The sequence below is a fragment of the Copadichromis virginalis genome, linkage group LG7 (assembly GCF_057382275.1).
Source record: "Copadichromis virginalis isolate Kocher_CV1m ecotype Utaka linkage group LG7, C_Virginalis_male_GT1.1, whole genome shotgun sequence".
Classification (NCBI taxonomy): Eukaryota; Metazoa; Chordata; class Actinopteri; order Cichliformes; family Cichlidae; genus Copadichromis; species Copadichromis virginalis.
Genome location: NC_140624.1, coordinates 63915107 through 63934063, shown reverse-complemented (window position 1 = coordinate 63934063; position 18957 = coordinate 63915107). Strand labels below are relative to the sequence as shown.

The 18957-nt window shown below is 42.4% G+C and overlaps 1 protein-coding gene across 1 annotated transcript in view; it reads right to left on the bottom strand.

Annotated features, from left to right (window-relative positions):
• Positions 1–2337: 2337 nt before the first annotated feature.
• Positions 2338–18957, bottom strand: part of hipk3a (homeodomain interacting protein kinase 3a) — a 31464-nt gene continuing 14844 nt past the window's right edge. The window contains exons 5-18 of the mRNA XM_085464729.1: positions 17406–17529; positions 15385–15504; positions 14734–14820; positions 12009–12193; positions 11696–11858; positions 11222–11345; positions 10987–11081; positions 10642–10790; positions 10185–10346; positions 9728–10096; positions 9401–9562; positions 9002–9276; positions 7694–7842; positions 2338–6603 (exon numbers count right to left, since the gene is read on the bottom strand). Coding sequence (XP_085320855.1) covers positions 6073–6603; positions 7694–7842; positions 9002–9276; positions 9401–9562; positions 9728–10096; positions 10185–10346; positions 10642–10790; positions 10987–11081; positions 11222–11345; positions 11696–11858; positions 12009–12193; positions 14734–14820; positions 15385–15504; positions 17406–17529 — 2695 coding nt within the window. The 3' untranslated portion in view covers positions 2338–6072. The remainder of the gene's footprint in view (positions 6604–7693; positions 7843–9001; positions 9277–9400; positions 9563–9727; positions 10097–10184; positions 10347–10641; positions 10791–10986; positions 11082–11221; positions 11346–11695; positions 11859–12008; positions 12194–14733; positions 14821–15384; positions 15505–17405; positions 17530–18957) is intronic.

The following is an 18957-nucleotide window of genomic DNA, read 5'->3' as shown; positions in this document are numbered from 1 at the left end:
ATGAGCATACATATGAAGTGCCAGATCTTTATTGGATGACCACTTAATTTCAGAATTTAAGAAACAATGCATGTGACTTTGGCCTGATATAAGCTTGGCATCCTTTCATCTCTCAAGCCTTTTTGTTAATTATGCCTTACTAAAAATTAGAGATGGCACCATACCACTTTTTTATGTCCGATACCGATATCATAAATTTGGATATCTGCCGATACCGATATGAATCCGATATAGTGTTTTTTAATCAACAAAACTGTTTTTTAAAATATCTTGCTGCATTTTGCAAGTCTGCAAGTTCATACTCAAGTTTAAAACAACAACTACACTAAAGCTATTCTGTTATACCTGTATACAAAAAAAATATTTCATAGTTCAGCAATACTGATCAATCTAATAAACTTAAACCTACACCATCCTCACTATTCTGGTATTTTAAAGAGTACTTAGCGTAAATATTAAGAAGCCTAACTAATAGGGTTCCAACTCCCAGCAACAACAAAAATAAAAAAATAAAAAATAGGGAACCACCCCTCACGCTCCACCTCATGATGCTTAATCGACGTAATCAACCTTAATTTGATGAAGTGTGAAAAAAATGCACAGAAATCAATTATTTTTCAAGAAATATTAAATAGATTCAACATCTTTCTTCAACAAAATTGCAGACTGCACAGATGGTACCTTCCCAAAGGAAAAAGTACTATAGCTTACTAGGGTGTATATATTAGACTTAGTAGTCACTATATACAGTAATTGACTTCTATTCATTTTACATCAAATTAAAACTTTGGGTGTCAAATAATTATTTATTAAAAGCTCGACATTTTAAATGAGAATAAGAAAGAAAAGTATGTCTTTGTGCCCCCTTTTCCCTGTTCATGCCCTATCGGCCCCCCTGGCTAAACTTTGCTAGATCCGCCCCTGCACAGTTACCAGCGTCAGCTACGTAGAAAAAGATCCTCGAGTAGAAAGTAATATTAAATAAATTCTAACAACAGCTTATCAAGCTTAAACGTGCTGCTGTTGTTCAGCCGCTGGTTTCCTCTTTCTGGTGCAAAGTGGGCCAAAAACAAACCAGAGACACGGACTCGCGACAGAAAAGCCGATCAGCTGATCATTAAGCAGTTTCACGATTGAAGTAGCAGCCGGAGAGCGAGAGGCAGTCGCTCGTTAAGCTTAATGCAGGAATGCTTTACATTCAGAGATGGACTTACACACTTGCTTTACTTCTCTCGGGGATAACTTTGTCGGAGATGAAATGCCAGGTTGCTAGCGAAGCTCCACATGCTATCCAGACCACCGACAGGTCCCGCATGCCACAGCCGCTCTATCACGTGATGCATACTGCTCCGACGTGCTAACGTTCTGAGGTGAGTTACGGCGTGTTGCAAGTTTTGTGAGGTGCTTTCGTGATATTTAATGGATCGATTACATTTTTTATTTTTCTCCGATATCCGATCCAGTAATTTAGGTCAGTATCGGACCGATACCGATACGTAATATCGGATCGGTCCATCTCTACTAAAAATGCGTACAACAGAGAAACAGCAGGGTTAAATGTAGTGTTAGGCACTTTGTTTCAGAAGGAGGTGGGCGGATCAAGACAAATATTGATAGCATCAATACCAACATTGGCATTGTATCAGATTGATACAAGTGTGGGAGGATCAGTACTTTGATTACTTTCACTAGAGAGAGGCACATTTACAGTCCAACTATCCATCTTCTTCCACTTATCCAGAGCTGGGTCGCGGGGGAGAGGTCTAAGCAGAGAAGCCCAGGCCTCCCTATCCCCAGGCACCTCCTCCAGCTTGTCTGCGGGAACACCAAGACGTTCACAGGCCAGCCGAGAGATATAATCTCTCCAGCGTGTCCTGGGTCTGCCCCATTTGCATCCCTGTCTCCAAAATACCCATTTTTAAGATACATGAAAATCTGTGATTTAATCAAATGTGTTCAGAATTTGCAAACTAATGATGATCTGATAAATCACAACACACTGCTCTCCCCTACATAATCGGTGTAAAGTATCAGAATCAGCACTGGAAATACTGGCCCTGTGTTGAATTGGTATTGGATCAATGCTGCAGTATTGCTCTGCACTGATTTCAGACACTGGATGAGCCAAGAGGGAGCACAAAGGCCAGTATAGGAGAAATGAGGAATATTGTCAGTCAGGCCAAGCCTTTGTAGTACAGTTCAGGGATAAAAATATGGAACTAGAAATGAACACAATGGGTCCACTTTAATATGATCCCAACAAACACATTTCGTGTTTTAATCCCTTTAAATAAACTTTCACGAATCATCAGTGTACAATCAGAGGCAGACACAGACTGAAGCAAAAGATCTTTTTTTAATTCCAAGTGAATCTTGACATGGTACACCACCATTTCATAATTTGACACTCACCAATAAGAGTCACCAAGAAGGAACCCGCTTTTTGTGACAAAGTATATACGGCTTGGTCACACTGAAACTCACTGAGAACTAGAGGAGGGGCGAGGGGCAGGAAAACGACTGCAAACTGGTAAGACACACATAATTACAACCAAACAATTATCATTTCCCCAGTCCTCAAATTGATGTATATTGCACAGTGCAGTTGCTACATGTCACACAAGTGTAGCATTTAAGATAAAAAATAAAACCAAAATGAAAAATCAAAGCCACACAAATCTACACATTTAGAACAGTAACAGATTCAATTTAGCAAGCATGTCTACATAATTGTGTCCAAGTACAACAAATGTTTACCCGATAATTTCATAGGTGCCATACAAAAATTCATGTGTTCACACTGCTTATTTTTCAGTCCATATGAGACATTGAGAGGATGTTTGGTAGCTTTGATATAGCGCCAATAACGGCAGGCCTGGGGGTCCAAATTTTAGTGTTAAGAGTGGAGCCATTTTTGGATTATTGCTTTTTTGGTTTTGTTTTTTTATAAGAGGGACTCGTTAGTTACAATGCCTATAGGAGGAACTCTGTCACAGAAATTTCAGCTTTCCCCTTGTGTTTTATTGGTGTCCGAGCAGTCCTCAGGCCTGCTCGAGGATGCTGAGCACCGAGTGCTTTTGGATCCTGGGCTGTGCAACCCCTCTAGTGCCTTTGAGATTGTTAACCTCAAATGGAGAGGGGGGGGTTGTGGCGTGCGATGTTGCTGAATTTGGTACATCTCATCACCTGTGCGTGGCTGACAAAGAATACACACAGGGGCTGCACGCCGCAGGATTTAAAAACTGATTTTCCTTGGAGTGGAGTACATGTTACGGTGCAGTTGCACTCCAAGCCAAACTGCGCACCATCGCGCATCACTTAAAATTCATCAACGCGGTAGAATAGTAGACAAAAAAACCAAACAGGATACACCCATTAATTAAGCAACATAGCAAAAACCCATATGATGTAATACAATAAGCAGATCAGGGTGGGATAACTTTGGAGCTAAACCTTTGAATATTAATTGATAGATAAAGCCTTTTGAAGGAGCCCCTGACTGAAACACATGATGTCTGCCTATGGTAATAGCTGCATATCAACATCCCAATCACAAAAAAAAGCAAGAAAAAAAAAAAAAAAGAAGCTGTGCAGCCAACAGAAACGCAACAACATTTGAAAACCACAAACAGATGTCGAGTTCCACAAATACATTCACTGTTTGAGAGTAAAGCTTTGCATTTGTGTATGTTCAGGCCCTATGTTCTGGAGTACTGCACAAGTACGGTGAGCACGATGAAACATTCCCTGACTTGAACCTTCTTAGGATTCTGTGAAAAGAGAGATTGTTTTTAGACGTCATGTCGGTCTAACAAACAAACTTTGGATTTTTTTCTTCTTCTTTTTTTGTGAAAACAGGATCTGATCCCGTTAGAAAGAAAACTAATCTTAACGCGTGACTGCTTTGATATTGATGCGAGACATCATCTCTCAGCCACTTGTATGAAGAAAGGCACTAGTTGTACAGTACGAAGAATTGCGAATACAGTCCGATAACGCAAATAAGAAGAAAACGATAATACGTCAACAGCACACAGAATCAAAGAGTGAATCCAGCCTACGTTTGAAATACTGATGCTAAATACATACGCACAAAACACACACACACACACACACACACACACACCAAAAAGCACTGAATTAAAAAAAAAAAAAAAAAAAAAAAAGGGGGGGGGGGGGGGGGGAGAAAAGGAAAACTCATAACTTCCATTACAGCAGTTTACAATCACTTCAAAACAACAAAGCCAATATACAGAGGCACTATCATATAGAGTAGCATTCAATATACTCTAGGATCAAAATAAACCCCACTTCTATTGTATCTAGCTGTCAGAACTACAATATAGGAACGAGAATGCAGGCTAGAATGAGATTAATCCTCGAAATTCACAGCTACGAAGTGGCAGATAATCAGTACATAGCAGCTTATTATCTAATACATTCCAAAAAACAATTTGCCAAACACAGCTCAGAAAATAATAATAATAATAATAAAACCTCAACCAAAACACTCAAAATAGAGATCTCACAATATATTCCAATGTTGACAACCGCAACAAGTATGCTGGAAGTGAAAAAGAGAGAAATATCGTCGACCATGCTTCAGTAATTATTAAAAACAGACAGTCTTTGGTGCTGATTGGAGTAAAATACCAGCTGATATGACGGGTAAAGACACAGCTCTACTACACGGTGGGGGGAAAAGAAAGTCGAAAAACACTAGAAACACACAAATCAAGGCTATGCATCCACCCTGAAGGAATGTATCAAAACTGACAACAGGCTTCAATACATGGACCAAAAAAAAAAAAAGAAAAAAAGGTTTGCCTCACATGAATAATTTCAAACGATTATAACTCTAATACTCGATAGCCCAGCACTGATACTGTAAGTTGATAGGTTATTTCAAACACTGAAAAGCAGTTTAAAGTAAAAACATAAAAATTCATGTTTTTTTAAAGTCTATGCCACTCCCAAAATCTAGAACGTAAAATGCATTAATGCAAGTCTAGCCTAAATGCCAAATAATAAAAACACAGCAACCCAGAGTCTATCTAGATTGTATTGCAGTTACAGTAAACAGTGACAATACTGTTGTGAATTAAGTATTATAGTGAATAGAAAACGATTATCAAAATATCAAATCACTCTTTATGTACATAAAAAGCTCATTCAGTCAAAGCCCTATGTGTGCAGCCTCTAGCTAAAAGAAATCCATACTCTGACTTAGAAAGCACACCCAAGTCCAACGTTTGCCAATATTATAACATGAAAACAAGGATTAACCTCATATGTATCCAATAAGCCCATCTTATTTAAACTCTGTAGGTTAAGTGCTGCAAGACTATTTAAATGTACAATCTACTGTATAAGCTCCTGAAGTAACGTCAGAGACACTCGTTTTAAGGCACTAAGAGAGGGCAGCAGTACAGTCTGCCCGAAACAAAGAGGGGGTGGGGGGCTATCAGCGGTCGTCGATACACACTGGGATGGCTTAACAAACACAATCTGACCGGCTTGTACATGCTACAAGGCAATAAGGATAAAGGGGGAGAGAGGCTGGGCCGCCTGACAGCAACAACTACTGATTTCCAGCCGTGAATTAGATCATACTCTCTGAAAAACAACCACTGATGGGAGGTAACATGCAAAGGACACATTCTTAATTAAAATTTCCTTATTGTCATATGAATTCATTCACTCCCGTTGCGCTCTCTTTAAAGCTTTGCGGTTCTAATCTATTATTACTTCTGTTAGTCGATTTCACGGAGAGTCTTTCAGAGCTCAAGATGCTCCGACAATCAAAACATAATCAATGAATCGGGATTACAGGCTGGGAATTTCTTTGTCCTCCGAACTTTAACGTCATCTTCGGCATTGTTACTTTTTTTCTTACTCTGTCCGCTATGATACGTTGTTTTCCATCTTCCCATCTTCTTCTTGCTCATCTTCATCATTACATGCGTCCATTTTGTGCTCTGCTGCTAGCTCTCCCGGCCCAGGTTGATGCCCCTGTCCACTTCCCGTGGCCCTTCCTGACCAGAAGGTACTGCTGTGGCCCCGCCCTGCTCCTCAGATATAAGAGAACTGGGGGTGGTGGCTGAGCTTGGTGGGGCTCAGAGGGAAGCCTGTGTAGGCGGCTGGGGAGGCCATGTAAGGGTGAGGAGGGGGCGGTGGAGGAGGGAAGGGAGGCTTGAACTGGTGGGGGTGGGCGGCGTATCCAGGCTGGTGGTGCGGGTGGATGGTTGGGGAAGGGAGGAGCCTGTGAGGGTGGGGAGCGGGGTGTCCAGGGTGGTGAGGGTGGGCGCTGATGCTCAGGGTCACCTGGTGAACTATAGCGCCTCCTTGGGGGTGGGAAAGACCATAGCCATGCTGGAGGAGAGGGGGAGGAGGTGGGCGAGAAGGCAGGATGGGGTGGGGATGGTGGGCGGTGGTGAGTGGGCCGCTGGGAGGGTAGGACAGCAGAGTGTGGGGGGCGGCTGAGGTGTGTGTGGGGCTGAAGGTGTGCGTGTGGACAGTAGGGGGAATGTAGGCGTGCGGCCGCAGAGGCCCATAGTTGCCGTTCCATTCTTTGCTGCTCTGGTTTGAAGCGTACGGCTGCACCTGAGGGAGAGGACAGACAAAGAAGACTCATTTAACACCAGGCGCAACTCACACAGGAGCAGTCTGAGACCTCTGATATATGCGCATGCTCTTCTCTCTCAGAGTAAGACCAGAACACTGACATTACTCGTGTCTGTTGCTGTGAACATGAGCTCATAGATACACAGCCTAACGCTGCTGAGTTTTCCACTCCACTAAAAAAAAAAAAAAACAACAACAAACTCTTGTTTTACTTTCAACTGGCAGCAACAAAAAACAATATTAGAGATTACTGATTTAGCTTTTTGATTCACAGGTGAACTCTGGGTGATATCTGGACATGTTGGAAACCATTACTGGCCTGAACGCACCAGCAGCCAGTCAACTGGCTCAACAAGTTTTTTTTGCTGGTCCTAAGCCACTGGTTAAGTCATTTCATGAACAGAGATTAGAAGAGCTCAGAAAAGGGAAACAAAAACTTTCAGCACCTCTGTAAGTAATCCATCGCAGACAAAGTGTATAAACTGCACATTGTCTTTCCATGTAATCTATGCTGTGAACCATTTCTTGGCTGAAAGCAGAAACTTTCAAGTTTTTGCCAGTACGCGACCACACACACACACACACATGCGCAAGCTTCAGAGATGCAGATTATGTTACCGCCACTCAGAAACAGCAGTTTCCTGGTAAACAGTGGCAGCATAAAAGACAGATTCTTGAGTATAAACATACAGCTGACTGCACAAGCTGACAATATCAGAATCAGTATATGCCATTAATCCTTGGGGTGGGTTGTTTAACTTTGTAACATGCACTCAATTCCAATCGGGAAGAAAAATGAAATTTACAATTGACTTAGTAGTCGATTAAAATCTGCCTCACTATTACTTTGAAAGTTCACTGGCTTCTTACAAGTTAGTCCTGATCCCTGGTTTTCCCTTCCAGCTGTTCACTGTTGTTACAGACAGCCTCATAGACAAACACACAGTACCACATACAGAGTGTGGGAAACACAGAGTCCTCCTGGAATGATCTCCTCTAAGTAGAAGCAAACCTTAGTTCAAACCTGTTAACGGCCTATATATTAACAAGAGAAAGGACACAAACTGACCTGTCCAAAGCCCAGAGGGTGCTGCTGCCCAGTCACCTTTTGCTGTCGGGACAGCAGGGGGGCAGATGGGAGGAGGGGGATGGAGGAGGGAGTGCTCTGTTGTCCTACGAAGCTGCATCGCCCTTTGGACCGGGACCAGGACTCTAAGACTGGAAGAGACAGAAGACACATTATTCAAACAAAAGCATATACAAAACCAAAAATAGACTCCAGGTTTAGTCTGTGTGACTAAAAAGTAACAGCAACAACCACAATGACTTCAAACAAGAATGCACACCAGAGTGACAGTAGGTTTACTCTGTTTAAAGAACATGAAACTTTTGGCATCTCAAAATGTGACCATTACTAATTTAAGTTAACATGACATATTTTAACCTGTCATGACTCAAAATGTTAAAAAAAAAAAAAAAAAAAAAAAAGCCTTACTCCTGAATATATGTAAACAGCTGGGAATCTTCACATACAACACAGAACCATTAAACAGATAAGAAAATCCATAAAATCAGGCAAAGGGGAAAATGGACACTCAGAAAATGGCATCTGAGCAAAGTTGATCCTCAGACTCTGATCTGTATCAGTTTTAAACTCACTGCACAATTAACACATTTATAATACCAAATTATATTCTGGGTATAGAAACTGATCTCATGTCAGTGTCTTAGGATAACTTTTGCTGCACAGCAAGAACCAACGGCAAAAACTCAAGCTCTGGTCCAGTACCAAACCAAATGCATCCTCCTTTCCCCCTCCGTACGTAGGATCCAACAGAGTATCCTGTCCTGTCTTTATGTAAACCTTTAGAAACTACTGTAATACAATGTGGATCACTGATGGAAGACTATGCAGATTTAAAGAAGAAAAACTTTTGAGGAACGTTTCAACTCAAACGGAGGGAAAGCCATAACAGAGGCAATGTTAGCATTGCCTACAATGGATGCATCTTTTGAGGTCTTAGACTAGAAGAAAGTCTTCTGCTGTTGTCTCTTGATCACCTGTTAAAGCCTCTATGACCCACTAGGGGGCGGTAAGCCCCTACTGCTTCCAAATGACCTGTAAAGCAAACACCACCAAAGCACAGGTGACAGACCACACAACTGGGCCAAAAACATGACCACCCCCACCACTATTTCAGGTGGGTTGTTTAAAAACTCCACTTTTATACACTTTTTAAAGAAAAACAAAAACAGCGCAAAGCTCTCTGTACGTGTAACAAAAAGCAAACAAAAAGATACAATAAAACAAAAACAACCTCAGATTATAATTATACACATAGACAAACTTTGCATTGAAGAATCAGATTTCACTGACCGTTTCTCTGGACACGCTCCTCTATCCCCTGAGTGTTGTTATTCTGCACTCTCATTGGTGGAACTACCATTGTCCTGATGCCACGTGGGCTCCTGCCCTGCACAGTAGGCGAAGGTAGTGGCGCTACTACGGCAGCCAAAGACGGGTGGTTGTTGTGGTTACTGTTGTCAAGGTAACGATAGGAACTGTTGCCACGAGGGGAAGTCGACGTGTCGGATGAGGGGGAGCCTTCCACTGTGTCACAGCCGCTCTCGTGACCATCATCCTCAGACATGCTGAACGGGAGGGGAGGGACAAACAAACATAAAGAAGATTCAAGCAACCGCTACTTAAAAGTGTTTTCAGTGTTTTTCTGTTGAGCAACTTTTTTTTTAGTTACTGAAGGATGTAAACTGCTACCTGTTGGCTCTCTTGCATGGTGAGACTGAAGGGCTGGACTGAAGAGAGTTGGAGGCAAACGAACTGGTGCTGAGGCTGCTGTCGGGGCTGCTCAGTGAGCACACTCTCTCCATAGACAAACTGGTGTTTCCGCAAGCCTCACACACACACTTCTCTTTGCACCTGAGGAGACGTTTTTAGATTTTTTTTTAGTCTGAAACAGCCGAATTTAGAGGTAGTCTCTTGTATAATGCAGGGACTTTCACAGAATGTTGTACGTGAAGCTGACATGTTTTCCCTCATAAGCAGGGTGAGCTTGAATGAGTTAATTTTCCTGATTATACTCACTCATTCAGACGGCACCTCAGTGGTTGTTCCTCCCCACCCTCATCCTCTGCATCTGTCAGATCACTGTGGATGCTGATAACGCTGGGCGTGGGGCTCCCGTCAGTGCCGGCCATCAGAACCGCTACATCTCGCTGCCTGAGCAAGTCCGACTCTCTATTAGCGTTCGTCGCCACCTCTTTGAAGCAGCTCACTTCCTCCTCTGCATCATCATCGTCCTCATCTGTGTTTTGAACTTCTGGTTGCCTGGTTTCCACTAAAGGCACCTCCCTTTGAGGCTGCTCCCTTCCTGCCACTGCCTGTTCAACAGCATCAGCCATTTTGGGGGTCCGACATCCAGTGATGTGGACGTTGCTGGAGTGAGACAGGTTCCTTTAAACAGAATTATTTCATAAATGTTTAATATATCAGTGACAGAGAATCTAAAATCCAAAGACGTGCACAAGGAGCAGAAGCCAACCTGTTGTGACTGCGCCTATTCCTTTTATTGGTTGGCTGTGGCCACACAACGTGAGCTATGCCAATGTTGATCGGCTGATGGGCCGAGAGCGCTGGCATCTGATTAGTCAGAAGAGGTTGTTTGATCACTGCGTTATAGTGGCTGTTGTGTGGACGCACTTTCCTGTTACAGATTTTAAGAGTAAAAGGTGAAAGAGAAACATGAAGCTCCATATTTCGGGTAAAAGCATAAAGAGAATAGAAAACATGCTGTGACATGATAAGAAAAACAGTTACAACTCATGACAAGAACTCCAGTAATGATATTTCAACCCTGCTTTGCACATAATTTGGTAATTCCCAAAATGAATCTTATCATTTTTGCACACATGCCAATAAAGAATTTGACAGAAAAATGTTGACCAGTGCAAGTCTTGCAAGCAGGGACTTTCCCCAGACTTTAAGTCTTTGTGACTCACCCCCAGTCGCTGATTCGCTGAGGTCCAGCTGTGGTGTCCTTGGTTAGGGAGGATGGTGGTGGTGGGTGAGAGGGAGGAGGCCCTACTGGAGTCATCTGCTGCCAGGCTGCTGGGACAAGGAGCTGCTGCCCCCGGTTAGACCAGGCCTGCTACAGGGACAAAGGAGTCAAATCATAGATGTTATGTAATCTTCTTTTGATCTCCATTGGCGTCAGAAGTGGTTTTTGAGGAACTTCTACTCAGTGACGCATCAGCAGTAGGGCGACGGGAGCTGAGAGTTACTCAGAGTGTGTCTGCCACTGCTTCTTTAACAGTTCAACTTATTGTTGCATGTACAGAGCTTACCTGAGCTATTACACCAGGCCTCACAGGTAAGGGTTGTATAGGAGGTGCCTGAGTTGCCATGGGGACAGAATAACCTGCTGGCTGATTAAGGTTGCCTTAAAAAACAGAAAATTTTAATTAAATTAAACTGTTACACAATAACTAAATTTTATGCCATTTGGGTAAAGTTACTTCTTAGAAAATATAAAATGAATGTTGTGTAACTGCCAAAAGAAGCTATGAACAGTCGATATACCTTGCATGGTTGGAGGACAAAGAAGGAGGGCAGGTGGGAATGAGTCACTGCATCCAAACTGACCATTTCCGGTTGTCAGAGCTATCCCCGGATGCAACACTGATGGAGCCGACTGGGTGATAGCCTGCTTCAGGTACGTGTACACAGAGGCAACGGCAGAGCAGAGAGCAGTGAGTGATAGACAGAAATCAGGTGAGAAGGTAGAGGAGAAGAGAGGAAATGAAAAGGAGCGGTGACAAAGAGACACAACAAAGGTTAGCCATGAAAAGAAGATAACGACAGCGGTGCCAGTGAAGTCAATGTGACAGAAATATTTAATCCAGTTTACTACAGTGATGCATTACAGCAACTTCAGGTCAACATTAAAGAATATGCCAACAGAAACAATATGTTAATTAATTGTACATGTTTAGAGGCATTTATGCACTTGCTGTGCTGAATGACAGACTAAACCTATTCCTAGCACATTCTCACCTGAGTGTGGATTGGTATGTTGCTGTAGCCCAGGAGGCCAGAGGAGGCAGTGGGAGCTAGAGGTGGCCTTGAGAAATGAATGGTGTTCTGGTTGAGAGCGTCAAAAACTGCATTGCTGGACCGAGTGTGGCACATGTCCATGATGCGGAAAGATGACTGCACACTGGTAAGGGTGACAAGGGAAGCTGTACGTTTGTGGTTCACGAGTACATACTGTATTTTTACCATGCCAGTGTGCTCTAAGTTAGACAGGAGAAAGGAAGCACACAGGAATGTGAAAATCAACACATCTTGTGAGCTGTCGTAGTCTTACTGGTTGCTGTGAGGGTAGTCCAGAAGATGAGTCATAGTGAGGAAGGGGTGACTGAGGACACTGGTGGGAACAGTCCTGTCTTCGGCATCGACCAAAAGCATGCTCTTAAGCAGAGACACAAACTCCCGCCTGTCTGCCTTCTCTGCTTGCATGTCAGCGTTATCAGGACTCAGCACCAAGTTCACCTAATTGACAGAGCAAGTCACAGCCACAAACTTAGGTTTAAATATATATTTTGTGAAGGTAAGACTTGTATTGTATTGTAAGGTGTTTTATTTGTGTCTGGTGTAGGGATGGGTATCGTTTAGGTTTTATCCGATACCGGTGCCAAATCGGTACTTTTGAAACGGTGCCGGTGCTCAAACGGTGCTCAAACCGGTGCTTAAAGAATGGAGAACACAAAATTGGTCCAAAAACCTCTCATGTTCAGCTGTTTTTTGTAAAAATATAACAATGTTAGCCTTTTCTGCAGCTATGGGGCATATATGGTATCACTCTTGGCTGGAAGCAGTGCTTAAACAATGGAAAAAACACAAACTTTGTCCTAAACCTCTCATGTTTAACTGTTTTCCACTTTTTCTTTGGTCATTTTAGCCTTTTTAGCCAGGGTGAAGGGAGTATCTGCCATCAAACAAGAAGACAGCCGCATGTAGCTACGACGGTGTTTGCTAGTTCACCTTACATGCATTAATGTAATAACGTGGTTAGCCTACTCAACGTAAATTAGCTACTCACGCAGAGAAGAACGGCTGCTGCCACCATCATCCTCATCATTTCTGCTACACTGGCAGGGCTAGGGGCCAGGACTCTCCTCTTCGTGTTTTTGGGGGATGTTGCATAACAGAGCTGGGCGATAGAACGATATGTATCGTGATATAACTTTTACTCGATAGAGAAATTAAGCTATCGCGATAGACCTCGCCGCTCTTGTCCTCTTAAAAAAAAGGTCAGCCAATCCAAATTAAGTAGCGCAGAGCCGAACCAATCACAGCCGCAGCGTCACGTCGCGTGACTTGTTACGTACAGCACAAGTGCCAAGCCGCACGTGTGTTTGTTTGGGAAGCAGCCAGCGGGTAATGGAGCCAGCTCGTAATGGAGGAAATGAGTGTGCCGACTAGAAAAATCAACCGAGCGTGACCGAAGAGAAAACAGATGATGGTTCCAATGCCGGAGAGATTGTCGAACGGAAGAGCCATAGAAGTTCCGTAGTGTGAAGGTATTTCGGCTATTTCAAGTCTGACAAAAAACAGAGTAGCGTGCACTGTAAATTGTGCCGAAAGCAAGTCTGGAAATACAATAAACTGGTGCATGCGTCACACTGTGCGCCACGTTATTGTTTCGGTGAAATGAATTTCTACAATACTGTTAATTCTACTCTCTGCAGTGTTTAAATGCTTACATATACACACAGTTACTGTCCGTCCACACATACGACTCGGTTCTGCTTCTATGCCCCAGCTTTGTTTACTTTTTCCCACCGAGGCTTCTAGACTTCTGATTGGCCAATATTTCTGCACGGTTAGGAATCTAGCGCCACCTGCTGCTTTGGCATGTTCATAGCAGCGTTTTCCTTCATTTCTGCCTTTATGTGTGTACGGGATTATTTTTTAAAACGAAAACGGAAAATCTCCGTTTTCAAAAATACCCGTGTACGTGTGGACGTAGCCTCGGTCTCTGACTGGAAGCGCTAATTCGTCATTCGGCTTTTGTCAGACTAAAGTAACTGTTAAAACTGTTGGAAAAGCTCAGCTATACAACAAGGAGAGATTGAGAATTTCCTTTTAGTTCTCAGTTTATTTGATATTGACAAAAGTTAGTCAGTTTTGTCTGTTCTTCTGTAAAACAAACTAAGATTTATTTTTAGAATTAATATTTTGTTTCTAAGTGGAATTGACAATTTAGTCTGTTTCGTTTGTTCTATTTTGAAACTTAAACGCTTTAGCAGCTGCCTTTTGTGTAGTTTGCAATATTTGCCTTTATTTATCTGAAAAAGTCTCATGTTCCTTAAGTACATCTACCCTGTTGAACTTATTATGGGAAATAAATATTTAAATAAAAACAAGCTGCTGATTATTTCACATTTTACTTGTGAGCAACGGCACATTTAAATCTTACAAATATAGTTATTTGGCTTATATCGTGATAGATATCGTTATCGCCTGAAATGAAAAAAACATATCGTGATATGAAAAAATCTCATATCGCCCAGCTCTACATAACAGGCAACCCACCCGCAGTAGATGTGCTCGGTGTGAGGTCTCGCAGCAAGCTATCAAATACGGCGCATTTCTGGGCTTTTAAAAAAAACGCTATGCGTCGCCAGGTGTTTCATCGGATTCGAGGTGTTACCTCCTTTGACAGTATCACAGTATCAGCTTAAAGCACTTGTTGCTGCTGAGTTTGCATATTTTGCTATGAAGTACAGCCAGACTTTTGACCGCTTCGCCTTGGGCATTTTTAATCTGTAGCTCTGCTCTAACAGAACGTACGTACCTGGCCCCGCCTACTATCCTCGGAAACGTAAAATGATTGGCTAGAATCTAAAGTGTATCACAGCTCAGGAAAAAAAAGCACCGAAATAAAGCACCGAAATGTGCGCTGCTTTTCGGTCTGGTTACTACCGTTTATGTCAGAACCGGTGCCATCATGGCACCGGACACCGGTACCCATCCCTAGTCTGGTGTGGTTTGATTTGATGCAAGTGATTTGGTTTATAAAGACTCACGTGGGCTATGTCATCCAGACAGCTGAAGATGTACTTTCTGGCCTCTTTGGATTTAAGTCCTGTCTCTTTCTCATGCTCCTCTGTTGTCTGGAGGATGAACAGGAACATGAAGATAAATATTTCAGACACATAAATGTAATATGTTAAGACTTTTGTATAAGCAGGGGTTTGCATCTCTGTGTTTTGGAAATTATTACTGGATTTGTTTCAGAGATGAGGGATGAAAGGTTAGAGTATTACATAGCAGGGAGAGCAAACTATACACGTCAGCATGCAAATCTGGACGCGCAACTTGTTCCAACTGAGTTTTGCTGGAAAGTACACGTACAGATAAACACTCGGCTTACATTCATTTAAACTGTATTTAAAGTCAGCTCAGCAGGTAGTCTAAACACAGTTTCACATTTCCTTCGGCTTTCCTCCGGGTTTGCCGGCTTTGTTCTGTTTGGAAAAGATCATGCAGCTGTTTCCTATTGGGAATGTACTGCCACTTCTTATTTTTCCATGACTGCAAGGATCTTTCACTTGACTTTTTTCTAAAATTTTAATAAACAATTACTGACTTTTAATGATGTGTAGTTGGCAGGAAGAGGCAGACATTGTGTTTGTGTCATATATGTGTCTATTTTTGTAGGATCTGAATGCACATACTTTTAGTCTCCACGATGCATAGGGAGAATCTGATTCTTTGGAGAAGAAACGAGAGGTCTTGGTCCCCTTGTTGAGCAGCTGCTCGGGAGGCAGGCCTTGAGTCTGAGAGATGTACCGGATCTGAGCGGTGAAAGAAAGCAGACAGGACGCAGTGAGGAAGAGGCAGAGGAAGGAAGAGGAAGAAAATAACAGGAAAGTCACAATCAGTCACAACAACTTACATAATCACTGCATAAAACCACACCAACATGAGCATCACGAATGTAATGAATTTTACCCAGTTTCTATATTAGTTTAAATCAGCTGATGCAGTCTGCTTGTGTAAATATGTATATGACTATTCTTTAAAAAGAACATAAGGTAGACTGAAACACTTTCTCCAACATGTATCCCATAGTGCATGTTGGAGAAACCATTTTATTAATAACAATCTTCACCCACAAAATGTAATCAAAGGCTCAAATGTTAAGTGACAGATTCATATGTTCTCAGTCCATGTGTAAGAAAGGATGGCCACCTTTTACCCTTTCCCCCTCTAACTAACAAGTCCAAACTTTTTGTAGTTGACTGCAAGAAATCACAAAGTTTAACACAGCTGAATCATGTAATTTCACAATGTTTTTATTGGGATGTGTAGGCCTCTGATGTTTATTTAATGAGCATGAAAATCCATTTCTATTTATCAGCCCATGCTTAATTTTACTAATTTGTGAGACATTTTAAAATGCCACTGAAGGTGGGATTACCTTCGCAGTGTGATAACACAAAAGTAAACCATCGTGCCCAGATGTAGGATGTCTTTTACCAAGATTGGTTGAGCTGACCCCCCAGGCTTGATTAAACATCTTAAATACTACGATACTCCAGAAATTCCATGAAAAACACAAATCCTACAGTAACAATTTTACAGTGTGTATGTGTGTACATGTCATGTCTACGGCCTAGAACAAATACACCGACTTGCCAGAGAGCACTGGACTGAGAACCTGCTGATGGTGCACTGAACGCCAACCACACTGTCTATGTGTGCACAAGTGTGTGTTATGTGTGCACGTGTGAGTGTGCGCACTTGTCTACCATCAGGCTTATGTTTATAAATACATTTTGCTGTGTAGAGTGGAACTGCAGTGAGCCTTGGCATAGGACAGCATGCTTTTCGGGACTCGATGTGCACGCGTGAGTGTGTGTCCTGGCATGGCCTTGTGATACAGAGCTGTCAAAGCTCAGCGGATGACTATCAGCTACTCTCTGACTGATGACAGTTCAAAGCATTAGCTTCTTATAGAGGAACAAGGACCTCCAAAAACACTGAGAAACACACAATAAAGCAGGGACGATTTTAAAGAATCGGTTGCTTGGTTTGGCAACCAAGCAATCGATTCTTTAAAAAAAACAAAACAAAAAAACAACTACGTTTGATTATTTGATGTTTGAAATTCATGTCAAAACACACAACGGTGTCCCACTTTTTTCCCTTCAAATTTCTAAACCCATGACGGCCTTCATTCTGGACCTCGATGAGTTGACTATGGTCAAATGCAGGATAATCCTGCACTAGTCTGTGAATGTGTTATGGGCCTGTTCCCATGCTCCCTCTCCCTTGCCGGGGGACTCCGTTTAGGGTCCCTGTTGTATAGTTTAGATCGCCCAACCCTGTGGGAAGATAATCACACACTGCCAGGAACAATTTCCTGATTCACTTAGTCCAGATTAGTATTAGGTGGACTTCATCAAGGATTTGTTGGACCACAGTCATAAAGCAGGAGAGAGATTGGGAAGCAACAACAAATGAAGGTTTAACTGTGTAATAAAAATACTATCGTTAGGCTCCTGGGAAAACACAGCCAAGAATGAATTATACACACTAAATTTATTTTCTGCAAAAATGAGGTTTAATTTTATTTTCTCCACCTTATTCCGCCTTCATTTATGAAAGGTCTCCCTCTTCAGGCTTTCTGTCCTTGAGAGTGTGCATGTGTGTGCGCGCGTTTGTGTGCGTGTGTGCGGGAGGGGAAAGTCACCTGGTCGTACTCCAGCGCTCCAGGGTAGAGAGGCCAACCCAAGAAGAGCTCAGCTATCACACATCCCAGCGACCACATGTCTATGGCCTCACAAAATGGCAGGCCCAAAATAATCTCTGGAGCCCTGCAGAGAGAAAAGAGAAAGAAAAGGTTACGCCTGGGAGTTGTTCACCAAGTATAATCACAAACAGGTCATACTGACACAACCCAGAGAACAACAAAATAAGTATGGATTGACAAGAGTGGAAAGGCTGGGACCGCTGCAGCTTTTGTTGGATGGAGCTCAAAAGAGGTTGAACAGGAATGTTTATGAGAACAAAAAGGTAAAACAGCTCAGCAGACACCAAGCATACACCCAGGGCATTAAAGACAGCCCAGGGACTAGTGGATGAGAAACTTGCACTTCTGGACTTGTCTGTTTAGTTGCATAATTAACCGTTACATTTAGAACACAATGAACTTTTCTGAAACTAAGACCGTTGTGGCAATGTGGGAAGACAGAACCATGAAAACCATTCAAGAAAAACAGATTATTGTAAGAACTTGGCGCATAATTGTTATTTGTTTGGAACAATTTTCTGGTATTTCAGCAAAAAGATCTCTTATGGCTGGTACCCATTTTTAGCATCATTGATGACCAGAGATGGGCAGTAACTAAAACTAAAACCGTGATTTTTTGCGAGAATGTCTCATGACAGTGACGTTAGCAAGTGCGACGTTTGTGACAACAGCTGTGTGCAGATCAACAATGGATCATATATCAAGTGCGGGAGGGAGTATGAGCGTGCAGCGTTTAAAGAGTGGAAGTACTGAGCTTACTTTGAGTTTGATTCCATAAAAAGTGACAAAAACATTAGCGTCCATTAGCATTGTGCGTGGGAAGAAAACTTCTTTTTACAGCGAACCCCCCCACTTCCAAGCAAGCACCGATTTTCCCTGGCATGTTTAACTAAGACATGGTTAAAAACTTTGTTTCAACAATGAATCTTTCTGTATTATACATAAGGAACATTATGAATACCACCATGCTGCCTAGCATATGACTGTCAAAAAGGAACCAATTACCATGTTGTCAGCAGGATATTCTAAGAACTTAAACCAAATACTACATCCATATGACATGCATTCATTCCGGCAACAAAAGAACTAAATCTCTTTCAAAGAATGGACTTTGCCACTTGCGCAATTTACTGGGTCTCGTAATCTTGCAGTAGTTTCTTGAGCTGGTGGATGAAAACAATGCTCTATCAGGCCTGGACACAGCAGCTGAGAAACACTGCTGCAAACAGCAACCACTGCTGTGACGACCACAGGGAAAATGACTGTTGCCAAGCAACAACTGGACGCAGGACGATAATGTAACCGCATTACTGGGTGATAAATGGGGCCATCAGTCATCGCACTGTGTGTACATGTCTGTGAGAGTGTCTGCTTGTGTGTAGACACACAAACGCATATGTCAAGTTCATTTTTACAGAGCCCAGGCTTTCTGCCCTCCTTGGCTTGCAGGAAATTACACTTTGCCATTTCCCATTGCTCATTCAGGAGGAAG